The 24047-nt window shown below is 37.7% G+C and overlaps 1 protein-coding gene across 1 annotated transcript; it reads left to right on the plus strand.

Moving 5' to 3' along the window:
* Window positions 1-1707: 1707 nt before the first annotated feature.
* On the plus strand, window positions 1708-22807 carry LOC134650253 (uncharacterized). The gene is made up of 5 exons (XM_063505208.1): window positions 1708-2788; window positions 7417-7517; window positions 20113-20184; window positions 20848-20961; window positions 21836-22807. Exons 1-5 carry the CDS (start codon window positions 2590-2592, stop codon window positions 22241-22243), a joined length of 894 nt encoding a protein of 297 aa, XP_063361278.1. The 5' UTR covers window positions 1708-2589; the 3' UTR covers window positions 22244-22807.
* The last annotated feature ends 1240 nt before the right edge of the window (window positions 22808-24047 follow it).

Genomic DNA, 24047 nt, shown 5'->3' on the forward strand with positions numbered 1-24047 from the left:
CGCACATCGCTTGTAAAACAACTGGCAGCTGAGCTGGTGCAAAAAGGTTCATACAATGTTCCTGAACGGCGACCGTATTTTCCCCCCAAGATGGACAGACGATATGGGCAAGATCGCAGAAAGACGTTATATGATGGCAGCGCGAAACTAGTCGTTTAGATTGATTTTGTATTAAGTAAAAACGTCTGTAAACGATACCATAATGAACTGTTTATACGATAACGGTTTCACTCACTTGAATTTTTAGCCGCGACTAAAAATTCAAGTGAGTGAAACCGTTGTCGTATAAACAGTTTAAAATATGTCTCACGAAAGTTTAATATCGATGATACCATAATGCTTAGAAATAAATGAAAAAAGCGGAAAAACCCAAGATTCGCTGTCAACGGTTGTTAGAGCGACGGGTTGGTATCCCGGAATTGCGAGTTTGAGTCTCGCTCTAGTGATATTTTCTACTTTTCCTTTATTTTCAAGCACAGTCGTTTAGATCTTTGGGAAATTAGTACATCAATAATGTAATAATGACTGTATCCTTCAGCAGTTTCAAAGTACTGCCTGTTAACTTTCCTGTAAGTACCTATTAGTTGTGTAACTTTTCAACGGGTACCTAAGTAATATAATCTACGACACTTTTAATGATTAGGTATATAACACCTATATGTTTAACTGCTATAGTAATTTATTCTCCAACCGATACTGTGGGCCCGATTCGGATTTTGTAATAGATATCTTTTAGACATTGCCACGATACGATAACGATAGGTTTGTTTAAGATCTAACCTGTCAAATTTGACATTTCCGTGATTCTGGAGATACTCTTGAACGATTTCCACAAGATATTACTTAGAGATCTAATTCACATCTAATAGATATCTAACACGATCTATCGTAAAAGTGACATTGGTTGCCCGAATTGCGCTGCAAAAGAGAACTAGTTGAAATCTAAACTATAACGTATCTAGAATGGATCTAGTACGTGTCGTCTCTTGTGAATATCTTGAAGTTCGAATACGGCAGTATGCTTATACTTATGATATTATGATAATAAGGAGGTGATCATATCGTCCGTACCTACATATTGATCAACAGACATTGCCTCGTAGCGCACCGTAGCGATCCATGCAGCCCTTCGTAGCTCTCCAGTTGCAATATTGCCAATTTGCCTCTCTCTCACAGATGAAACAGCGATATCGCGGGCAACATAGCCATATGACTTTGACGTTTCAATTAGAGGACCTGTGCAACTTGACGCTTTGACCTATCTCGTTAGTAAATAACTAATTATGCAATCAAACTTTCGCAACCCGAAAATGTTTGGGGTTAATCGACAGGATGTGTGGCCAGTTCAGCTTTAAACTGATTGCATAAATAATTTAGTGATGCATATTCTGATTTTTTAACAATTATTCAGGCCAGCATAAGAACTTCTTGGGTAAACGGTGAAGTTATACCTTGTATTGAGTTTTCGAATTGGTAGAGATCATACCTTCGAAGTTGATGGTCTTGGGTTGGAATCCCGATACAGATATTAAATTAAGTTACACACATTTAATCCTTATGTAGGTAGGTGGATATCCTTAGCTTAGGCCTTTACCTTACCGTTTTTGCTGACATAATGAAGTTTGGTTTATCGTTTCCTGCCAATAAATGCATGTGTCTTGGCAATAAATAAAAGTTTGCTACACTTTTCAGGCTAAGGACGGTCGCGCGCGAATGTCACGACTCGTGGCGATTTGGGTCACCGCTTTGTCGAAGGATTCAATAAAATTACACACTACCTTACAGAGCTCTGGATGTCCGAGCAACAGGTAAAACATACTAAGCTTACCGCCTCTAACTGTCAAATCTCTTTTCCCAATTGCTGAAACTGCCGTCGTTGAATATTTGAAACAAAAAAACAAGTTCTTAGCATTTGCACGATATTTCGCAACGTTTGCTAAATCTGCTTGAAACATGAAACTAAGTTTAAGTTTAGCGTGATTAGAGAAAGTGTATGCTAATTAATAGTGCAAAGTATTGATCAATTGTTTCAACGTGATTCTAAATATAAAATTCCGTTGGGAAGACAAAGTTCGCGCGCAATACGGGCGCAGGCAGGTAGTGTGGGCGCGCGGTCGAGGCGCGGCGGGCGGGCGGCGGCGGCATATCGATTCCGCAGCGCCTTCAGTCGGCGTCCGTCGAGCGCCGCGCTGCGCCGAGCCGGCGGCGAGCGGGCGTCGCCCCTCCCTCGGCCCGCACCCTGCCCCCTCCGCCCTCGTCCACCGAATCTCTCGTCGCCCGTCGCCGGCAAACTCGAACGACCTCTTTCCGCTAACTAACGTCGCACCGCGCCCGCCGGCCGCCGCGGAACTACGCTCGATCGCTAAGCGGCTGACTTTTCCAACTATATAAAAATAACTTGATTTCGAATCGTAAAAAGAGAAACTTTCACACGATAGTATCCTAGCAACGTCAGGACGATGTTTGAGAGTGCGTTGTTATGGCGTAGGATCTAAGTGGTCGGTAGTTCGGTGGTGGTGCGAGTGATGTGGTGTGCGCGGCGGCGAGCATGGTCGGCGCGGGGTGCGCGTGCGCCGGGCGGCGCGTAGGATGGACTGCTGCAACTACGAGTACCGCGCGGGCGGGGGGTACGCCCCGCCCGGCTGGGAGGGCTACGCGCCGTACGCGCCGCTGTACGCGCCGTACGCGCACGGCTACTACGCGCACGCGCATCATGACCCCTACGCACGCTACTACCGCTACGACTACCCGCACCACGCACACCATAATGATCATGTCTCCCCGATGGGTTGGTAACTTAGCTATAACAATTTGCAACATTCCGTTGATTAGATTTCCTGCCGGGAATAATATTTCGCGCGTTTGAAAGATAATAACGAATTCTCGAAATCACTATTAGGTACAGAGAACCAGACCTTAAGTAGGTATTATTTAAGTAAAAGTAAATCACGCTTAAAATATGAAAATATTTCACTAAGTGCCTGATATCCACGTCAACGCGCGTTTGAAAGATAATAACGAATTCTCGAAATCACTATTAGATACAAAGAACCAGACCTTAAGTATTATTTAGGTAAGTAAAAGTAAATCACGCTTAAAATATGAAAATATTTCACTAAGTGCCTGATATCGTGAAGATGATAGTTATACCTAGGTAATATTCAGTGATCGTACCACTAGACAGTACACACATATTTACTATTAATAATAAAGCAACTCATTGGTGGCATCGCAACTTTTCACTAAAGGTTGCAATACTTAAGTCAAAGGATTAATAAAAAATACACAGAAATTGTTACTTAAACATTACACTTTGTTAGAGTCTGTTTGGAAATAGAAGGGTCGTAGAATGTATTGGACCCCATACATTCCACGACTCTTCTCTTTCCGCACAGACTCTACACAATTTAAAATATCTTATTAATTTAACAATAACATGACTTCCCTTAAAAGTTTTTGTTGATGGGTGACGGGACACTGGGTTTCTATTCAAGATACATTTCAGCTTATCTGAAATAAATTCCCCGTATTAATCTCACCATAAGTCTACCAATATGCCCTCGATTCCTACTCTAAACAAGGCTAGTCACGCAGGTAAACTATAAGTGTAGGTAATTCATGAATTATGTAATTTATGTAGGTATTATATTACTTATAAGGTGATTAAGTAATTAACTGTCATTATGTGTAGAGTTCTTGTAAAAAAGCCATTTATTGTAATATTTAGCTGTAAAGAAGAGAGTATCGTGTAGAACGTATACGGCTATCCTTGAAATGTATCCTTGTCACGAGTCGAGGCTAATCTAGATAACGTTCTCGCGTTGCTACGAGGTACTTTACTATGACGACCTTCAGGCGAGGAAGTAACTAGAGAGCTAGACGGAAGTTCAACTTTAATGACAGCTAGGGACACTAGATCCCCGTCTGTAAGTACTTAAGAGTCCGTCTAAGATAACTTTGCTATGACTTGAACAGATTACAGAACAAAGTGAGGACGTATTATTATTTATTAACGTCATATTTGTATTTTCACATTATTCACATATTTCATATCATTAATGTCACACCTACAGATTGGGCTTCAGTAACCCGAAAAATAAATGTTAATATTATCATAGGACTAATGTAGCATTTGCAATTGAATATTTTTCTAGAATAAACTAACTTTTTGTACACAGCGCAGCACTTAGCGATTTTTTTTACTCCTTATTAGTTTTAGAAAATTAGGAATATCTCTCAAGCTGAGCATTTATAACCGAGACGTTAAATTACTTTTTCACCTCAGCAGCTCGAACAAGGGTACTTTGATTCTTAAAAACAGTGAGCAAAATGCGATTTTGCTCACTGAGTGAGACAAAATGACATTCAAGTGACCTTTATAGTCAAATGTCATTTCAACATGCGGGGTCTAATAAAACTTCGAAATACTTGGGTTCTATTATCTCTGTCCCTTTCACACTGTTAGCAAAAAGAAACAGACAAAAAAAAGTTAAAACGACATTCAACAGTATATTCACGGTTTATAATAGACCCCCGAAAAACTTCAGACCGCATCGTTCCAAACCACGTACGAGTATGAATTCTTAATAATTAATAAATAAAAATAAAGTTTAAGATTTGATAAAAACTGATAAAATACTATATTTTAGGTATTTTATTGTACAATTAAAATAACGAACTCAAAAAATACACAGATCATCACGCAAAATTAATTCTTTTACTTTTAAGAATTTCTACCATAGTTGACAAATAGTACGTATCCGCAATTCGGACCGTATCTTACAAAGATTTTTTTTACAAAAAAAGTTTAAAGTGTCAGTTAATGTTTGTTATTTCTATATTATTTTAATGGAATTTATTATTACGTTTTGTTTTTGTGTTCCATTGCGGTAATTAAACTTAATTGTTTGTATATCTTAAGAAAACATGAGTGCAGGTATTAAGTGATGAACAAGGATTACATTTTTCAAGTTGTCTAATAGGTATGTTCTCACTGTGCTGAGGTGAAAAATGTTGTGTACTACACGAGATCAAAGTTATTTACATCTCGTGCGCTTTTGAGTCCCTTACTACGCTCAAGATTCTAAATTAGATTCACTCGCTACGCTCGTGAATCTATTATAGAATCTTTCGCTTGCACGGGACTCAAAATAAGCACTCGAAGAAATATCAAACTTTGATCACTTGTTGTACAAATAACTATTTTTGTATTACTTTAGGCTAGACAAGAAAACAAAACAAAACTAAGCCGTTCGTTCTATATCTTTAGACAGATAAATCTCTGGTAGACATTATTCAGGTTATTTGGTCTCACTCTGTATAGTTTGACTCGCGAAAATAGTGAAAATACCTACTCCACACATACATAGCTGTCTGATTGAAAGGAATCCTTACAATGAACTATTACGTTACATGTTCCTTCGTTTTGCTTGACCTTCCGCCGGTTGCGATACAAATGTATGACAACTATTTTAACTCTAACCCAATATAAACCGAAACTTTTCTAGCTAAGTGACTCTTTAAATAGAACTCGTTTATTATTCATACACGTATCAAACTTCTTCACTTGTTGCTAGTACTAACAAATTACAATGTCGCTGTCATTCGGTATGCCAGTAAACACATCCCGAGAGCGAGACTGTTAGTACGCGCACAATTTGTTTACTAATACGAGACATAGGCATCCGAGCGCGTGCTAACGTCAACGGCATTCTGTACGAAGAATGAAGTTTGAATTTAATGTTTACGTTTGGGCGGATTTCTCGGCGACCACGTCACGTGTCGATGTCGGAGGGCGAGTTGGGGGGGAGGGGACGCGCTACAGGTGGTCGATGCTCCCCCTTTCACCCCTCTATCCCTCTCGACGCGATTGATCGCCTGCACAGCCACTCTACGTATTGACCGGGCGGCTACCACCCGTGTCGCGATTCGCTGCGAACTTCGTATACATGCTACGTGAAATATACCGCCTTAATGTTTGCGGTGCTGGAAAACAATGCTCCACTTAATTATCGACCTAGCTACGGCCAATTTACTGCTCCCACTACTCGACTAGTTTCGATATGGGTGAATTTAAGTATATCGGTCACTTCTTACACTACATATATTTTACATAACGTAGTTGGTATGGTATATGCAAATAATACATGATGAAATGTTACCGATGTCATAAGAAGATGACAGAAATGAATACCAAGTTTAATAAAAAAAAACATCCGTATCGAACCTACATTGATTTTGAATAAATATCGATCGATGATGGATCTTAGGTGTTAGGCACATTGAATGATTTTGATTGGATTAATTATGTTTTGTAAATACCTACACTACAGGATTGATCGGTTGATTATTATTTACAAAATATTAAGGACACCCGAGAGCATAATACAGCATGTATTTTGGATACGACCACATATTTCTAAGGGTAGTCAGTATAGGCTAAAATTCAGCATGCAAAGTATCGCTTCTTTGTTTTTATTTAAAACTCTCACTAAGTGATACAAATACATACGCAATATATTAAGGCAAATTTAATACTATCTTTTAAAATCATGTGTATTAAACATACACGATGTACCTAAGAGATAACAGCTGCGTCTTAACTCATACAACTCTCAAAGATGACAGTATTACAGTGCAAGAGAGAGTAAAAATCAGTAAGAAAAGCATTTGTTTCAAAATGCATGTTGCTCGTAGGCGCCTGTTAGGTGGCAGTTTCCTTCCCATCTCCTTAAAAAAACTCGGGTCAGCGATTAATAAATATGTAGATGAAGGTTTTCACGTAATTTAACGTGGCAGATAACAATTTGTATTATAATTTCGCGCCAAGAAAGACATCAAGAATGTGTAAGGATTACGGATTTTGCGTCCCCTGTTTTTATGTGTAATTAAATGCTTTCCTCTTGTTTTCGCAAATAATGTGTTAGATAGAGCCGGATATTCCTGTAGCTGTGTTGATATATAGACTATTCTATTTCCTATCACACTTATCATCCATTTGGTAACACCATTAGATTACATCGGTGAATGCAAAAAAATGTTTGTTTCTACACTTATTTCCGTGATTAGAAAAAGTTAATTGACAGCTGCGGGCGTGTGTGCGTTATCGTACTTATGTTTTTTACTATTATTTACTGTGGTTCCGTATCATATATTCTTAAAAATATTAACAAAAATATACCAGAATAAAAAAAAATGTATATATATACTAATGTCTGTTTATAAAATTAATTTACGAGAGCTGGTAGAGTATGTACGGAAAGAGAAGAGTCGTGGAATGTCTCTTCTTCTTCGATTTTATATGACAATTTTGACCATTTTAAGCAACTTTTAACGGCCTTATAGCGGACATTAAACGCGTGATTCTTATTTCTCCCTTATTTATTTCTGTCATAAAATTACCCGATGTTATTGCAGACTATGGCGCTTACGCGACGAAAGAGGCGCGCGTGCGGCGCGCGCTGGCGCGGCGAGATGCGCGCGCGCTGCCGGCGCAACACCTGCCTCTCACGCCTACGGTAAGTTTCACTTCTGTTTGAAATTTGGGACATAGACAGATTTATGTTTTACCTTGCCTTATTGTTCCTGAAACCATATTATGACTATTTGTTTTACACTACGTCTGTAGTATTTTCGGCGCCAGTATAAGTGACAACCAGAAATCATTAATACGAGTAGGTATACCTAATAATCACAACTTTGTAAATTATGACAGAGGACAACATTTTTTTGCTCACGTGGTTAAAAGGTCAAGTAAGAATAGTTATTTTAGATACAAGTGCGAAATAGAGGAAATTCGAAACGAGTGGCGATAAATTAAAAGACGACCGAAGGGAGTGTTTTAAATCGACACGAGTTGCGAATTACCTATTCGCACGTGTATCGAACAACGTTTTACAGTACATATGGCACTTTAAAGTTTCGACATACGCACGAAAGTGCTATTTTACGTACTAGTGCGGAAAAGTAGCCCCATATGTACTGTAAAATAATATAATTAGGTATATACGTCTAATAATTAATTACTTTCATACAACAACTTTAGCAATAATGGAATAAGCCCGACGTAAGTAACTGCAGACGTTACCCCCAAGTACAAACTATTAAATTAAGGTACGAGTTAAATCGTCACACGCGGCGATAAGTATGTAGGTCAGTGTCGGCGGCCCTTTTTATTAGCTCTACATTTATTATCAATCATACGTGCCTCTTTACACCAATCCCCAATTTGTATTCAAGCCAGGCGCGGCGGTAAAAGTCCCGGACATTCTGTCTGTCTTAATCGAATAGTATTTTATACAATCGTGATATAATGGAGAGCTTTTCAGTCGAGTACCGCGTTTAGGCAACGAAGCTTGCTGAGTTGCCTAAGTAAGGTACGAGATTGAAAAGCTTGATTATATCACTATTGTATACAATACTTTTTCTACGAGTCAACAAAAAAAATACTTAAAACTAGTAGAAGAATCATATATGTAGGTAAAAAAACCAAAAGTATACAGCTAAGATGCGCGAGCAGCCGCGATACCTTCATACTCGTACGCGACCCGGCCCCCGCGCCCCGCGCCCCCGGCCGGTTGATCAACAACACCTTCTCGTAACTCATGAGGCCCCTGGTACTTGCTCCGCGCTTTCAATTGGTCAGTTTCATTATAGTTGACTATACTGTATCGAAATGAATATTATAGTTGAGTTGGGGTCCCATAGTGAAAAAAGTATGCGATTTCACTTTGGTATACGAAGCCTTAATTCAAGCATTGCAGTCGACGAGTACGACGTGCACTTTAGATCACAATTATATTTATGAGAGCGGGACGCAATTACACTGAAATGTGATGGTATTGTATTGGTATCGTATTTCACGTTTGAGAATAGGGTATCTGATGAAATTAATTGAACCTGAATTGGTTATTGCTGAATACACGAGTAGACACCGATTTTGATACCGTATGCGTAAGTCACGTTTTTTAAATAGCTACTTATTCCTAAAAGCAGAAGACATGTTACACTGTTTTGTGAAATCGGATTTATTTTTTATTAAAGGCTTCAACTTAAACTCCTTCAACACGTATGAATCGTATGATTGCTCATGTGTATCTAATGTCTATGTAGGTACTTACGATTTCCGCGTTACAATTAAAATGCTACACAAAATATAATTTTGCAATTTTCATTATGAAAGACTATAAGGACATGCGCATTAAAATGTAATTCATTGAGGCAAATTTAGATATTAAAACTATGATAAATACATATTCTAGGTACCTACATACTTATATTTTAGTCTATATATAGAATACTTTTAACTATTTTTGGATTTTGGAAATCACCCTTTGAATATGAAAAACCTTTTATAAAAATTGACGTATTTAAAGTAGCTATCTATAAATGAAAAAATTAAATGACAAAACCAAAATTTCACCTAAATGAACGTATAAAGCGCCACATATTTTTTTAACCCAAAACGGTTTAACCAATAATGCACCACAAAATATATTCCAAAAGGCATAAAAGCCAACGATTTAATTTCGCGGTATCGAATTGGGAAGTCAATGGGCGCGGTAATGGAGCGGCGTTCATTGACTTCTGCCTCTTCATGAATGATCGCTCGGGACTAAAAGATATTCAATTCATTTTATATCGATATTACTTGTTTGGAGTTTACGTGGATGTCAATCGACGCGCTGCGTTCATGAAAACAAATCTTTTAGATGTAGGCTATGGGGAAAGTATTTATTGAAGTGAAAACTTCTTTAGTGGCGCTGTGCACTTTTTGAGGTGGGGAAAAAATGTTAAACTCGAGACAGCGTAAGACGATCACGTGACCGTAAGATTTAGATGGCCACTCATTTAGATGGCATTTAAATCAATAAAGAAAAACTCAATGACATTACATGAAAAACTGTTACATGTAATGTCATTGAGTTTTTCTTTATTGATTTAAATGCCATCTAGTGAGTTTCGCTCTAACTGGTATTAATATAACTCGAGTACTAACAGTGATGTGCTTAGGGGTTTCAAGTAATTAACGCTGACGCTAGATGGCGTTAACCTCAATTATACATAGTGCATTTTGCACTAGTCATTGAGTTTTCACTTCTGCCGGCACTCCCTGAGTGCAACCCGTTGTTTTTTTTTTTCATTTTATTCACGACAAACAGTGCAAGGTTTGGTCAGCCTGGCTTGACACTGGAAATATAGATAATTGATCACCAGTTACCAGGCTCAGCCAATTCAAACATTATGCTACTGTTAACAAATACGTTATTGTGTAAACAGTCCCAACAATCTTGCTTGGACAATGCTTGGACATCCACTAAAAATGACTTTAACAATAATTTTACCTTTACAATTATACGCGTTAAAGTACCCAAACGGCACAGAATAAATAATAGTACTAAGTACAGAAGACTCTCTCTCTAACAAAACGCGTCTGTTACGATCAGCACAGATATGGCCGCTAGGTGGCGACAGCGCCATGCGCGGCTTATGGCTTTCCCCAAAATTGGGGCCGAACGGATGTAATTTTAGCTACCTGTAGCAAAGCGACGAAATCGCGGAGTGAGACACGCCTGACTACGGTCAGAAATTAATTATATTTAATATCTTCATTCAGATGTAACTGCTTGTATTTTGTGGTTCTAAGACAAAATATTTTTATAAATGGAAGAAAAAACTCAGACAAAACCAAAAAGAACATTGGCATTGATAATTACTTATTGAAGTTCAGGCCCATATACATATTATGAATATTATGATAGTTGTAAGTAGTACCAGAGTATAGTTGGGTGGTATTTCGGTTCAATTATGTTTATCTAAATAGTTCGTCTTTTATAAAAAAAACCTTACGTTTTAACCTATATAACTACGCCTAAACCTAAGATATTAGACACGGTCACGTCCTAAACATTTCACGGTACATAAAAAACCGTACGAACTAGTGGCGGGAGATTTGCCGGCTAACTATCGAGCGAGAGGCGGACCCACGTGACTTATCGATCAGCGCCCACGACACGACACGCGGAAAAATCAACCGCTGACAGCTTTCCCCCCCGCCCCCCGCTCCACCCCCACCCCTCTACCTCCCCATCCCCTCATTAGCGCCTTTGTGCCGCTCACTTGTCTAGAAACATGATGCCGTAATGATACCACTTTTCACTCAATTATTTGGTCGCAGTCGCACTCATTATTGGGTGACGAGATGACGGATAAGTTTTATAGTTATTTTAATGCTTTCAACATTAAGATGCATTGGGGTAAGTTTTTTTTTCTAATGACTATATAAGTAGTTACACCTGAAGTGTTTGAATTTTGACGTTTATTAATGACACGTAAACAGCATAATAATGAAATAACAATAACAACAAACTGATCCCTAAAAAAGACAATAAAATGTTGGCAAAAGGTTACACATAAAACTGCATTCGACGATTTCTACTTGGACGAAGTCGCGTTATAAGGCTAATGTTGCGACACTTGCGACAAAACGACTAAAGTTAATAAATTGCCGCACTTTTATCGATATAGTCTGTTATCATAACACAATAGACGATAAAAGTACAACCATCATCAAGCATTGCCAGAGTTCTTAATCACAGAATAGGTGTCAAGTTTAAGAAAAAATCGTTCCGTTATGCGATGTTCGCGTCCGTATAAGAACTTCACACACAAAGGTTTAAGAAATATTACGCTAGATGGCGTTGAGCCGGCTACGTCGATTCGTACATCCCGCTAACGAAATTGTTATCGGGTTTGAATATACCTTTATATTGGTCCCATAATAAAAGTTGTTCAGTATGACTTACAAAGTCGCTACGCAGAGTATGGCTGGTAATTAAAATTTCATCCTGTATAATATCCTCAAGACGTCAAAATGGATGTTCATGTATGTGATGGCGACTGTACGAATATTTTATAGACGTAACACAATTTTAACTCAGGACAGCGAGCTAGGGAGCATTTTTTATTTATAAGTTTATTTTTAAGTTTATTTATATGTTTATTTATAAGTTTATTTCTAAGATTATTTTTAGTTTTATAACACAATTTTTAAAGTTTCCAAAATCGCTAAATCTCCGAAACATGACATTTTTGGATGGAGATCGGAATATCCCATTTCTAAAAAAGTTTCCGAAATAATGGTAATAAAATGTCCTATGAAATTTTCTTAAATTTCCGTAACATTTTCTAATCTCTAACTATTTTTAACTTTACACCTCTTCTACAATCAATAGCTTTTTGGTATTGGTGTAAACACGTGTTTATGATCTGATGTTAGCAGCCGTAAGTAGTAGGGTTTTACGAGTGGAAAGTGAGTCTGGGCTCTCGTTGTGGACGTGTAAGTATCTATAGCGCCTCGTAAACTCACACCTGCCCTATTCAAGACGTGTTGGTAACCATGACAAGGCTCAATTTTAATATACAGGGTGGCCCAAAATACATTGATAAAACTTTATATTTACTTTGGCATTATGTATTCTTAATAATTTTAACAAACGTTTGCGTTGGTCTATCATAGATAAATGAGGATATTTAAATGATAAAAAGTTTAACTATTTGGTTAATAGATTGCGATTAGTTTTTTAGTTTTGAATCCCGTTTTCTATAAAAAGTTTAAACAAGATATAAATTCTTAAAAAAAATTTTTTTTAATGATTCTCAAGTAATCGTAATCATTAAGTAAAGGTACTAGTATAAGTTACAAACTAAACACACTTAAACTTATATAGAGCAGGAGCACGGAATTAAGGACACGAAATCATACTCTGATTATTGTATACTTAAACAACAAAGCCATGTGTCAAATTACAAATGTCCGCTCGTGCATATAAACATGCATTTAAGCTCTCAATACCGCCAAATACATTAACGACTTTATTTTTATAGTCATATGGTTGCAAATCGCTGAACAGCCATGCTTGTAACCGATCCAATTGATTTTGTCTACAGCGCGTAGGCCGTGGCATCGTAGCACCAGCGTAGCGCTACGAGAAATTGGACTAACGAAGTTGCGCTTCGCGATCGAACGTTCACCGATACGGGAGGCCGAGAGGCCGATTCGGCCTCGCAAATTTATGTCGATTTTGAATTCATTTTGACATCAGTCGATCTTGCTTGCATATTGGTGCGAGTGAAATGCCCTGCGAGTAATAAGATATCATATCAATATCAATAACTAAATATAAAAACTGGAATGCCGCTCCGGGGCGCGCGTAATATGAGTTGCTGGAATCGCATTTCTATTAAATGAGCAAGGCTTTTGACATATAAATTGTAAATCGAATAATGTAGACATACCGTGTTTTAATATTTGGAATTTTAGATTTATCCTATAGTGTTTTTATAACTTTTTCCCATTATCTGTAGCCGCTTTTTTATTATTTGCAGTTATTAAGACTTTAGCAATTCCAATAGTACAGTCAGCATCAAATACTTTGTAGCAGTCAAAGTGGCCAAATAAAGTACACCATATTAAATATATGGTGTACCGAACTATTTGGCTACTTTGGTTGCTACAAAGTATTTGACGCTGACTGTACCTAAAAAAACCTTTGCGCTACAGCCTCTATGGCGTGTATTATTTTTGATACGACCACATATTATTCTAAGCTTAGTATAATTTTAAAATTAACTTTCATATGTTTTACTAAAACTTCACTAAGTAAATACTTTTAATTTATCTTTTAAATTAATTCAGCAAGCAATGTATCACGAGTTTTTTTAATACAATCCACTTAAATACGAACGCGACGTCTCAACTTTAAAAAAAGTGTTAACTATGTACGCAATACATTGCCGCTCGAAAATGAAAAAATAAATAATTGCACTCTTTTAGTTAAGGTGCAGTAAGTTCAGCCAGTACAGTTTTTGAAAGACCGTAGCGCTTTTTTTTGCCAAAAATATGAATATCAATCTTGAGAACTTTCTTCAGTAACTACATATATCGATTAGAAACCTGATTTCGTGACTTTCGCTCGATATAAAAAATCTGTTTCAGTATTAGAGTATAAAGTTAGTGCGCTGGGATGAGGCGTCTCTTCGCCATTTCATCACATGTAACTAGACCTGCTAGTATCGATAGTTTCAGTATGAGCCGCTATAATATCGTCAGTTCAGTAGGGTAAAACTGGGATAGATGCCCCGAGGATATAGTTGCCTAGACTGCAATTACTCTAGTTTCGCGAATGAAAGACATGTTATTTTATTTATTTATCGACAGACTCTGCAACTACAACTAAGTTGACCGTGTTGCATGTCTCTGCGCAATTGCATGGGACGGCTAAAGTCAATTTTTTTATTCGGTAGACTGAAATGACAGTTAATAGTATGAACATGAAATGTCATTTCATACTATTAACTGTCATTTCAGTCTACCGAATAACAAAATAGACTTTAGGTGCGATCAAAGTTTTTGCGGGATAAATATCCTCTTTCTCGACGGGGCATCTATCCTAAACGTAATTTACATGGATTAGGCAACTATCCCCTATATGGGATAGTTGTCCCAAAATTTAGAGGTCCGCAAAAATCGCCAATACTCTGGAAATATCAAAGATAATGTTTATTCCTTTCATAAAATTTAAAATAATAAACCAAAGTACCTACCAGTTTTACAAATTAGGCATCTTGCTTTTTGTACTAAGAGATATCAAGTCATTTCAAAAAATGGGGCATCTATCCCACTTTTACCCTATTAGAGCAGTCAATATGTTTAGCGTGCTGGGATGAGGGAAAGGTCGCGACCCGCCGGATCGCACTGCGGGTGCAGCGCCGGCTCATCCCATATAATCACTATACATCTCCGAAGCCAGCAGGCGGACTCTGAGATCTTTGGTATACAGGATTCTGACTCTTGGAGACCCTATAAATCTCTAAGGATTTCCAATCACCCTGTATAGTTCAGTATTAGAGCAGTCAATATGTTTAGCGTGCTGGGATGAGGGAAAGGTCGCGACCCGCCGGATCGATGTCCGTCACGACGGCCGTGCACTGCGGGTGCAGCGCCGGCTCACCTATATAACCACTATACATCTCCGAAGTCAGGAGGCGGACTCTGAGATCTTTGAATAACAGTTGAGCCGAAAGGACGAGCGCTTCCCCATTTTCCTCTCTAGATATTAACATTATAGAAAACTAGAAACTAAACTAGAAAAATTCGCACAGGTTAACCTTTCTCTTGAATCACTCTATCTATTAAAAAAAAACGCATAAAAATCCGTTGCGTAATTTTAAAGATCTAAGCATACATAGTGACAGACAGACAGCGGGAAGCGACTTTGTTTTATACTATGTCACTACATAAACGATGTGATATGTTAACACGATTTGATGTAAATTAACCACCGCTAAATCAAACGAATGGGTCGTTTACGTAAACAGAAGAATTAGAATCTTTTTAAAATTTGTATCGAATTTGTTTTTCGCTTCTAACTATTATAATAATCGGAAAATCGAAAAAACTAAGTCACTTCCTCACTGATTATATGTCTCGTGTCGGTATAGGGTTAGCTTAGACAGAGTCTACGGCTGCACCCGTAGCACATGATTGACGTGACAGTATCTCGCGGCGAGATACTGTCGTCCCTCTTTTATTAACATAGTTAGAAAAAGACGCCCGGCTGGTTGACAATCTGTGATCAGCTGTTTCCATCATTTAGTTTGAGGCCGTTCGAGCGCTGTAAAATTAAAAGCGTATGACTTTGGATTTCTTTGATGCACTTGTTTCTGATAACAAGGATAGATTGTCAGGATAAAAAAACTTAACCATCAAAATATGAGAATTTCAAATTTCAGATGTTACTTAAAATCGCTTACACACACAACAACTTAAACAACGAAATATCCCCACGATAGCTAGCGGTTACATGATATTGATAATGAAAAAAACAACAACGGGTAGCACTCAGGGAGTGCCGGCAGAAGTGAAAACACAATGACTATTGCAAAATGCACTATGTATAATTGAGGTTAACGCCATCTGGCGTTAGCGTCAATTACTTGAAACCCCTAAGCACATCACTGTTAGTACTCTAGTTATATTAATACCAGTTAGAGCGAAACTCATTAGATGGCATTTAAATCAGTAAAGAAAATATCAATGACATTACATGTAACAGTTTTTCGATCAGGTCACGTGTCCGTTATACGGTCACGTGACCATCTTACGGTCACGTGATCGTCTTACGCTGTCTCGAGTTTAGCATTTTTTCCCCACCTCAAAGTTCTCACTTCAAAAAAGTGTTTATGATTTAAACGGATTGATAAAATTAGTTAAGAGTCTGACCAAGTGAACTCTGCATGGCATCTGCAAGGAAATCTTCAAATCGCTCAAAATAAAATAATTAAAACACTTTTCAGTTATGATTACTTAACTTCTAGTCGCAAAATTTATTTAGAAACAAAAATCTTAAATCTTAACCAACTGTACTTTAATAATACCTGTCTACTGATCCGAAAAATAATAGATAACAAAATCCACTCACAACTAAGTTTTATAACTAAATTGCAAAAAGGCTTAAAACCCCTACGTAATTCTAACGATCTTTGTCTCCAACCAGCTAGAACTAAATGTGGCAAAAAAATATTGGTTATGAAGGGGCACAGTTTTACAACAGCCTACCTAAAGATATTAGACAGTGCAAAAATTACAATATTTACAAACGAAAACTATTGGACTACGTAATTCATAGTATCTAAATCCGGCCCTGGCAAACATTCCACATGGGAACAAAAGATAATGCATTATTTAAAATATTGTCGCTCAACTTAACGTGCATGTGTTTAGAGTTTAAAGTGCAATGCGGCTAAAGTGTAAATGTAAAATGACTTAGCAACAGTTTGGTAGTTCGTGAGAAATAATAAGCAACTTGTATTTAATTTGGACATACCACATGTTTATAAGAACATACATAATACAACTTCACTATAAGATGACTATAAGCATGTTCGTGTATCTATTTTTTATATGTAATGTCTCGTAAATGACACGTTCTAGTTTTAATTAGTTATTTAATTTGTTAATAACCTGCATGCTCACTCATATTTTATGATTTATCTTGTATTTTCTCTATTTAAGTGAAATGTTAAATTTCTTTTTGAGAAAATAAATTTCTTTAACCATAAAAGGTGAGGCGATGTTATCATTAATGTCAAATTTCTGAAAATATGACGTTTATAATGACTCCCTCACTGTGTTCTGTTGAAATCGGTGCAAAGTTAGCTTAGACGGACTCCAATATGGGTACAGACGTCATAATAATTAATTTGGAAAATGCAATTTTAAATTAAAACGAAGCACAAATATAGTGGTATTACCTTACTGTATAATGAAAATGCAAAAATGTAGTGAATATAAGCCACTCGTTAGAAGCGTTGGGGTATCTCCTACTAACAGCCCTCTGCCCTATGTTATGAGAATACTACTTAAGTATACTAAGAGGGTCGTGAACCCCCAGTCTTCATGCCCTTTAGGTCCGAACCCTTTTTAAAATGTTAAAAGCGATATGAAAAACTAGTATTTAGGTAAAATATGGCATTTAGTTAAGATAACTAAGTTTTTGAACGAAGTTTGGAGTCACATACTTACGTATATTTTACTTATTTAAGCATATATTTTAATCTATCTATAATATGTATACATATGTATATGTGTGTTGTGTATGTACCTATATGTTGTTTGTGGGCAGACCTGGAGGGGGCCGCGCTAGACCGCAAAAAATGGAAGTCCCTGATGATGAGTAACAGGGTACCATCATTACCAATAATATTATGTATTGAGAAACTAATTTAAACTTAAAAAGCGGCCAAGTGCGAGTCGGACTCGCCCATGAAGGGTTCCGTATTTAGGCGATTTATGACGTATTAAAAAAAAATGATATTAGAAACCTCAATATCATTTTTGAAGACCTATCCATAGATACCCCACACGTATGGGTTTGATGAAAAAAAAATTTTGAGTTTCAGTTCTAAGTATGGGGAACCCCAAAAATTTATTGTTTTTTTTCTATTTTTGTGTGAAAATCTTAATGCGGTTCACAAAATACATCTACTTACCAAGTTTCAACAGTTTCAGTTTCTTATAGTTTCGGAGAAAAGTGACTGTGACATACGGACGGACAGACGGACAGACAGACAGACAGACAGACAGACAGACATGACGAATCTATAAGGGTTCCGTTTTTTGCCATTTGGCTACGGAACCCTAAAAAACTGGACTGACAAAACGGAGTTTTAAAGACTCCTTGGTGAAAATATATATTACGAAATGTCTACCTGTCTGAACAGACTTCGGATGCCCAGATAATACAGCGTGTTCCTTCCGTAGGAAAATGAATGAAAAGCCCTGTCGGTGTCGGGTGAGCCCGCGTACTCGAGCCTGAATCGATACGGGGCACCGCCAGTGCGCCACCGGCGTATGGGGCAGACACGTCCTGTCTGTTAGAGGGAAAATACAACTTCTGCAACGTAACATTCAATACCAATATCATATTGGTCTCTATTGTTTCCCAAATACTTTTAAGTGATAATGTATTGTTTGCCCGCATTTTCGTTAGTCATAATTCATTTGGTTCAGAAACGCGTCACTTTTCAGGATTGCCATAAAACAAACCTAACCTAACCTATCTATAGGATAACCTAACGAAAATCGTGAAATGTTAACGGTTTCAGTTTTATGACTAATGATAATATGACAAATAATACATTATGACTATAAACTTTATGGGAAACAACGGGACCACCTTTACACCTTTACACCTACACCTTTATTTCGACAAGTGAAACTGACCCCTAATGAGCTATGAGTTTCTTTAGTTCGTAATTTTTATATGTCAAATGGTAATGGGAAACTTACGGATAAGGGTCATTATAAGATGTGAAGTATGAAATGTTCGTATAGCGTTGAACCTTCGAATTATTATTATAAGAATATACTCAAAAAGGACTGATTTAAGACGTTATAAACGGATTAATATGTATGAATGAAATGTACACTCTAAGCTTACTCAATATTTCTCAATGGTACAATAAATACTAGAAATAATATAATATTTCTAATGAGAGTCAAACCTGTTATGTCTAGGTAGTCTAACCAATAGGAAATCTGTGAAACAAAGCAGAAACATTTCTACACTGTTTTGAAAAGAGTACTCAAAGTATTTTTTATTCTGAAAACTTCATTTTCAGCGAACGACTTTCTTTAACGATTTGTTCGAAACTTTGTTTTCACAAATCATTTTCCGAGCTTCCATACCTTTTGAGAAACTTTCCAAGCGGTCGTTTGGTTTAATTTTGTTAACCTTTTCATTGTTAACATTACAATTTCTTTGTGGTCTTGAAATGTCTTTTAAGAGAGATTGGTTTTGTGTTAGGTAGTATTTTGCCTACTATACCATCAAAACCAATCTCTCTTAGGGCACATTTAGACGAAGCGAGGACTCGCATGCGAGTTTCATTACATTGCGGGTTTAGATCGGTCGGTTGAATTGGACGTAACCAACAGTCCGCAATGTAACTAAAATCGCATGCGAATCAAATCAGCCCATAAAAGATATGAGTCTGTACTTTAATTATAGAAAGGTATCTAAATGGAATGCTTCTATGGTAATAGTTTTTGTATTGTCTTACCCCATCATGCTATCAAATCTGGGCTATAACCGCGAAAATCGATGTTCGCAAATTTCGGGCATCTTTCTCTGTTACTCTAATTACGCCTTCATTGGAGTAAAAGAGAAAGATTCCCACAATTTGCGAATTTCAGTTTTTGCGGTAGGCCCTCTGAATGACTACCTATGTGTCGATAACAAAACATTGAAATCTTTACTTGATTGATCAATCAAGAATACTTATAATTTTAAAACTGAAACGAGACTTTAACGCGTGCACTTACGTTTATTATTAGTCCTGACGTTTCGAACGTGACCTTACGTTCGTGGTCACAGGCAGACTAGCGTACTAGTGAATAATCAAGATCAGGTGCGGGTAGTTCGCAAAACCCGCGGAGCTAAAAGGTATTAATACAATTCCTCGCCAGTCCAGTACAAAAAAGGGTGAAAATCCCGTGAGTTTAAATTAACAGAAGAATACCTACTAATGTTATTTTTTTGTATCTTTCAGCCTCCTTTAGAACATGGGCTGAACAATCGCGGCTCTTCTTACTGTGAATCGCAAATGTGGTCACATTATCAGGTAAATGCTTAAAATTATTAAATTATAATATAACTAGCGACCCGCCCCGGCTTTTCACGGGTTAACAATCATTGAATCACTCTATCTATTAAAAAAACCGCATCAAAATCCGTTGCGTAGTTTTAAAGATCTAATAAGCATACATACAGACAGACAGACAGCGGGGAGCGACTTTGTTTTATACTATGTAGTGATAGTGATAAATAAGTCAATTATTGGTCTGTATATTCTATAATTTCGCTTTTATTCCAACAGTATCAGACTAAGTTCAGCTCCATAGCATTTATAGAAATACGTGTTAAAGCATAACTTCATATAAGCGTAATAAGCAACACTCATAAATACAATATGTGACTAACTGTTAGGTATTCCTTTGACATTCGATAAGGTACAATTAGCTCGGCCGATCGTTAGGCATCTCACAGAATTCTTGTACCACCAAAATCATTATGGATTTTGTATCACTTATTTACGAACTCAATTGTTAGTAGTCAAGTTTAATGCCGTTATTCGTAAACGTTTTTCAAATCTAGCAAACCATTGATGATCCATTTGACATTTCTGTTTGTTAGAAAGAGATAACATTTAACAGATTGCAAAGTTTTATGAACAAGGGGGTTAATAAATATACATAATAATATGTTTTTGTCGGTGCATTTACAGATGGGAGCGATGAGTGGCGGCTGGAGTGGTAGCGGGCCGGGTGGCGCGTGGGCAGCGCGAGGCACGTGCGCCCGCGACCTTCCACGCTACCCGCCTGACTGCCGGCCGCTCAAGGTACAGTTGCTATATATGTCTATGGTCTATGGTGTGTTCAGAGATGTGAGTCATCGGTGGAGGATGGGCAGCACCATCCTAAAGAGCCGCGTACCTAGGTATATGTCCTCAATCGACCTACCGACCTGACTGTCGGCCGTCTTAATAGTTCAGAAGTGATCTCTGGTGGATGGAAAGCACCATCCTCAGAAGCCGCACGTACGTTCTACACTTTACGTGCTACTGGCCTGACTGCCGGTCGCTCAAATTGGAGTGGTCATGTCTATGGTCGATTGTATGGCACGGCAGATGGAAGCGGTGGGTTGTGCTTGGCACTCTAGTATAATAAACACAACAAACATTGTATAATATTAATGAAATTTTAAATTGACGGTTCCTTTAATTAATTAAATTTCTTAGCTTTAGCATTGACATTTGAACTATGTTGTATATAACTGTTTATTTTGATTAATGTGTTGTATGTCCTAGAGTTTAAGGTGTAAATTTGCATGCTACTATGTAGTTAATCATGTGTTACCTAATAACAATAGCATAAGAACCACTGTACCATGTTTATTGCAAATAAATGAAATCTATGAATCTATCTATGAATCTAGTATAGATGGAAGGGGTGTCGAGGGTGTTAGAAAACTATCTTCAGATCAAGGTCAGTACAGTCATTACGTGCAAAACTTGTAATAAGAACTCCTGTCAATACATTTACATAGAAACCCTTTATAAATATTTTATTAGTATACTAATTATGCCTTGCCTTTTTTTGTCCCGACCGAGGTGCAATAAGTCGGGATCTATTAAGTCATGTAAGGCCACAGTGTAAGGCCATTAATTGACTGTAAGTGTACGGTTATTTATCGACTGATTTATTCTATTTCAGGGACCCCAGCTGCATCTCCAAAATCAAATGTGCGCTTCCGAAGGGCGATCGACGCCTTACCCAGTGTATGAAGACTCTCCGTATAGCGGTCAGAATGGGCGCAAGCCGAGTCCTGCGCCGCGTCCCGGCCCGGCCGCGGAGCGCGCGCGCGAGCGCCTCTCCACCGAGCCCAGGCGGTCACCTCCGCCCGAGCCTAGGCCGCCCGTAGTGCCTCTACCCGCGTTCCAGCAGGCCTTCGGCTCCACCGAAATCGGAAAGTTTGCGGAGGCATTCAGCCGCACGGAGGTCGCGCTCGAGGACGCCTCGGAGAGCTTTGGCTACGAGTCCTTCCCCGAGTGGGACGCGCCCGAGCCGCAGTGGTCCTCCCAACCTGCCGCGCGAGAGGTCAAATGCGAAGACACCTTTTGAGCTGTCTTCGCTCTAGTGCTAATTCTCGGCGTAAGCCGACTAGTTAATTAGACAATGTTTAGTTCCACCACCTTGTTGCCAAAATGATTAGAGATGGAGTTCGATATCTTAGAACTTTAGGATGTGATACCAAATTTACAAACGTGTACGAATAATGAATCGGCCGGTAAAATAGTGGTGTGTCGTTTACTTTATATGAAGTAGCATAATGTTATTGTTCCCTTTGACTAGTTTTAGACTCACCTTAATGAGATGAACAAAGTAACTTACTGATAAAGGGATGTAGGGATTAAGGTACTGCAATGCATAGTAGAACAAATAAATCATGACTAAATGTGCCTTTATTCGGAGAGCCCGGCCCTAGCGCGCCCTCGCCCCCGCCCCCCGCCCGCAGCGCGCCGTCGTGGATGACGTCATACAATAGCAATTATTGGGACCAACGTTTAGACAAATATACACCACCCAGTCGCATACACGACCGATGCTCACATGCACCCTTCAGCAACGTTGTTCTTTACGCAGCAGGAACATTACAACATCAGTTACCTAGGTTAGACAATGATCATCTGTGTAATGTGTATATCTATAATCCTATAGGACTACATACAGGAAACAAAAAACGACGAAACAATTATGAGACATTTAAGATGAAAACTAGAAAATGAACGTAGAAAATGATCTTGAAACTGTGTCGTCAAAAAAGTTTCAAATATTCGTCGTAGGCAAATCGAATGGAGGGGGGCTAGGGAGACGCCACGCGCGACTATAATAAACATTCGAAATTATTCAGGAAAAATATAAACAAGTCATGTATGTACGTAGGTATATTTAGGTAGTTAACTTTGATAAAAATTTTGAAGAGATTACACACTTATGAATAAAATGGCTTTTTAATTAAACGATTAGGGGTCCAACAACTTTCATGTAAAGTTTCTGTAATCATTGTGCTAATTTCGTTTAATATATCTGTGACGAGTCCCAAGTTGACTTGGCACAAATTATTTGTGTTACAGAAATAGACTTTCAGTCAGACCGAATTTTTATTGGGAATGATTCCAATAGTTAATTAGTTATTGAATATGTTTAACTCTCTGTGATATATTAATTTTGTTGTGTTACTTCTAAATTGTACGTGTTTACTGTTCAATTGTATTTGTAGTTCCTTTATTATTTGATACAGTATTTGTTAGTTTATTCGCACATTTAATTGAAATGTTAGTAAACTTTTGAAGAAAGTTTTGTAACAGTATTATGATTAAATCGTTACTTCGTTACTTACAACTTCTGAAGTTGTTGATTTCCAAGTAGGTATGTATACCACATGTTGGATGGAATGATCTTGTTCTTTGTAAACTCTTTAACCGCTACCGAATCGTGGTTTTTTCGCCTTTAATTTTCATCATTCGTAAGTTTTGTTAATTTGTTATGAATAATTCACAACGAATGAAAATTCGGCGTTTTGACAAACCACTTATATCAAAGCAAGTAAAAAGTGTAAGTTAAAAATGAAATGACGGTATCCCATACAAAAGGCAGTAGTAGCAAGTAAAGCGTGGCCCGCCGGTAACCACCTTCTTCCAGTGGTCTTCGTCTAATAGTTAAACAAATCTTCGTGTACCAGTATTTATGATCTCTTTCGACAAAAACAGCAAAATTAATGGAGTGCCTTACCTATTTAAATATAATATGAAATTAGGATGGATGAATTTTATTCTAGCATAATTTGATGAAACACCATAATATAATAGCATAATAAAACTTCCTTGAAACCGAGTAGGTATTTCTTTAAATAGTAGATAATATA

Source organism: Cydia amplana, chromosome 8, assembly GCF_948474715.1.
Source record: "Cydia amplana chromosome 8, ilCydAmpl1.1, whole genome shotgun sequence".
NCBI lineage: Eukaryota > Metazoa > Arthropoda > Insecta > Lepidoptera > Tortricidae > Cydia > Cydia amplana.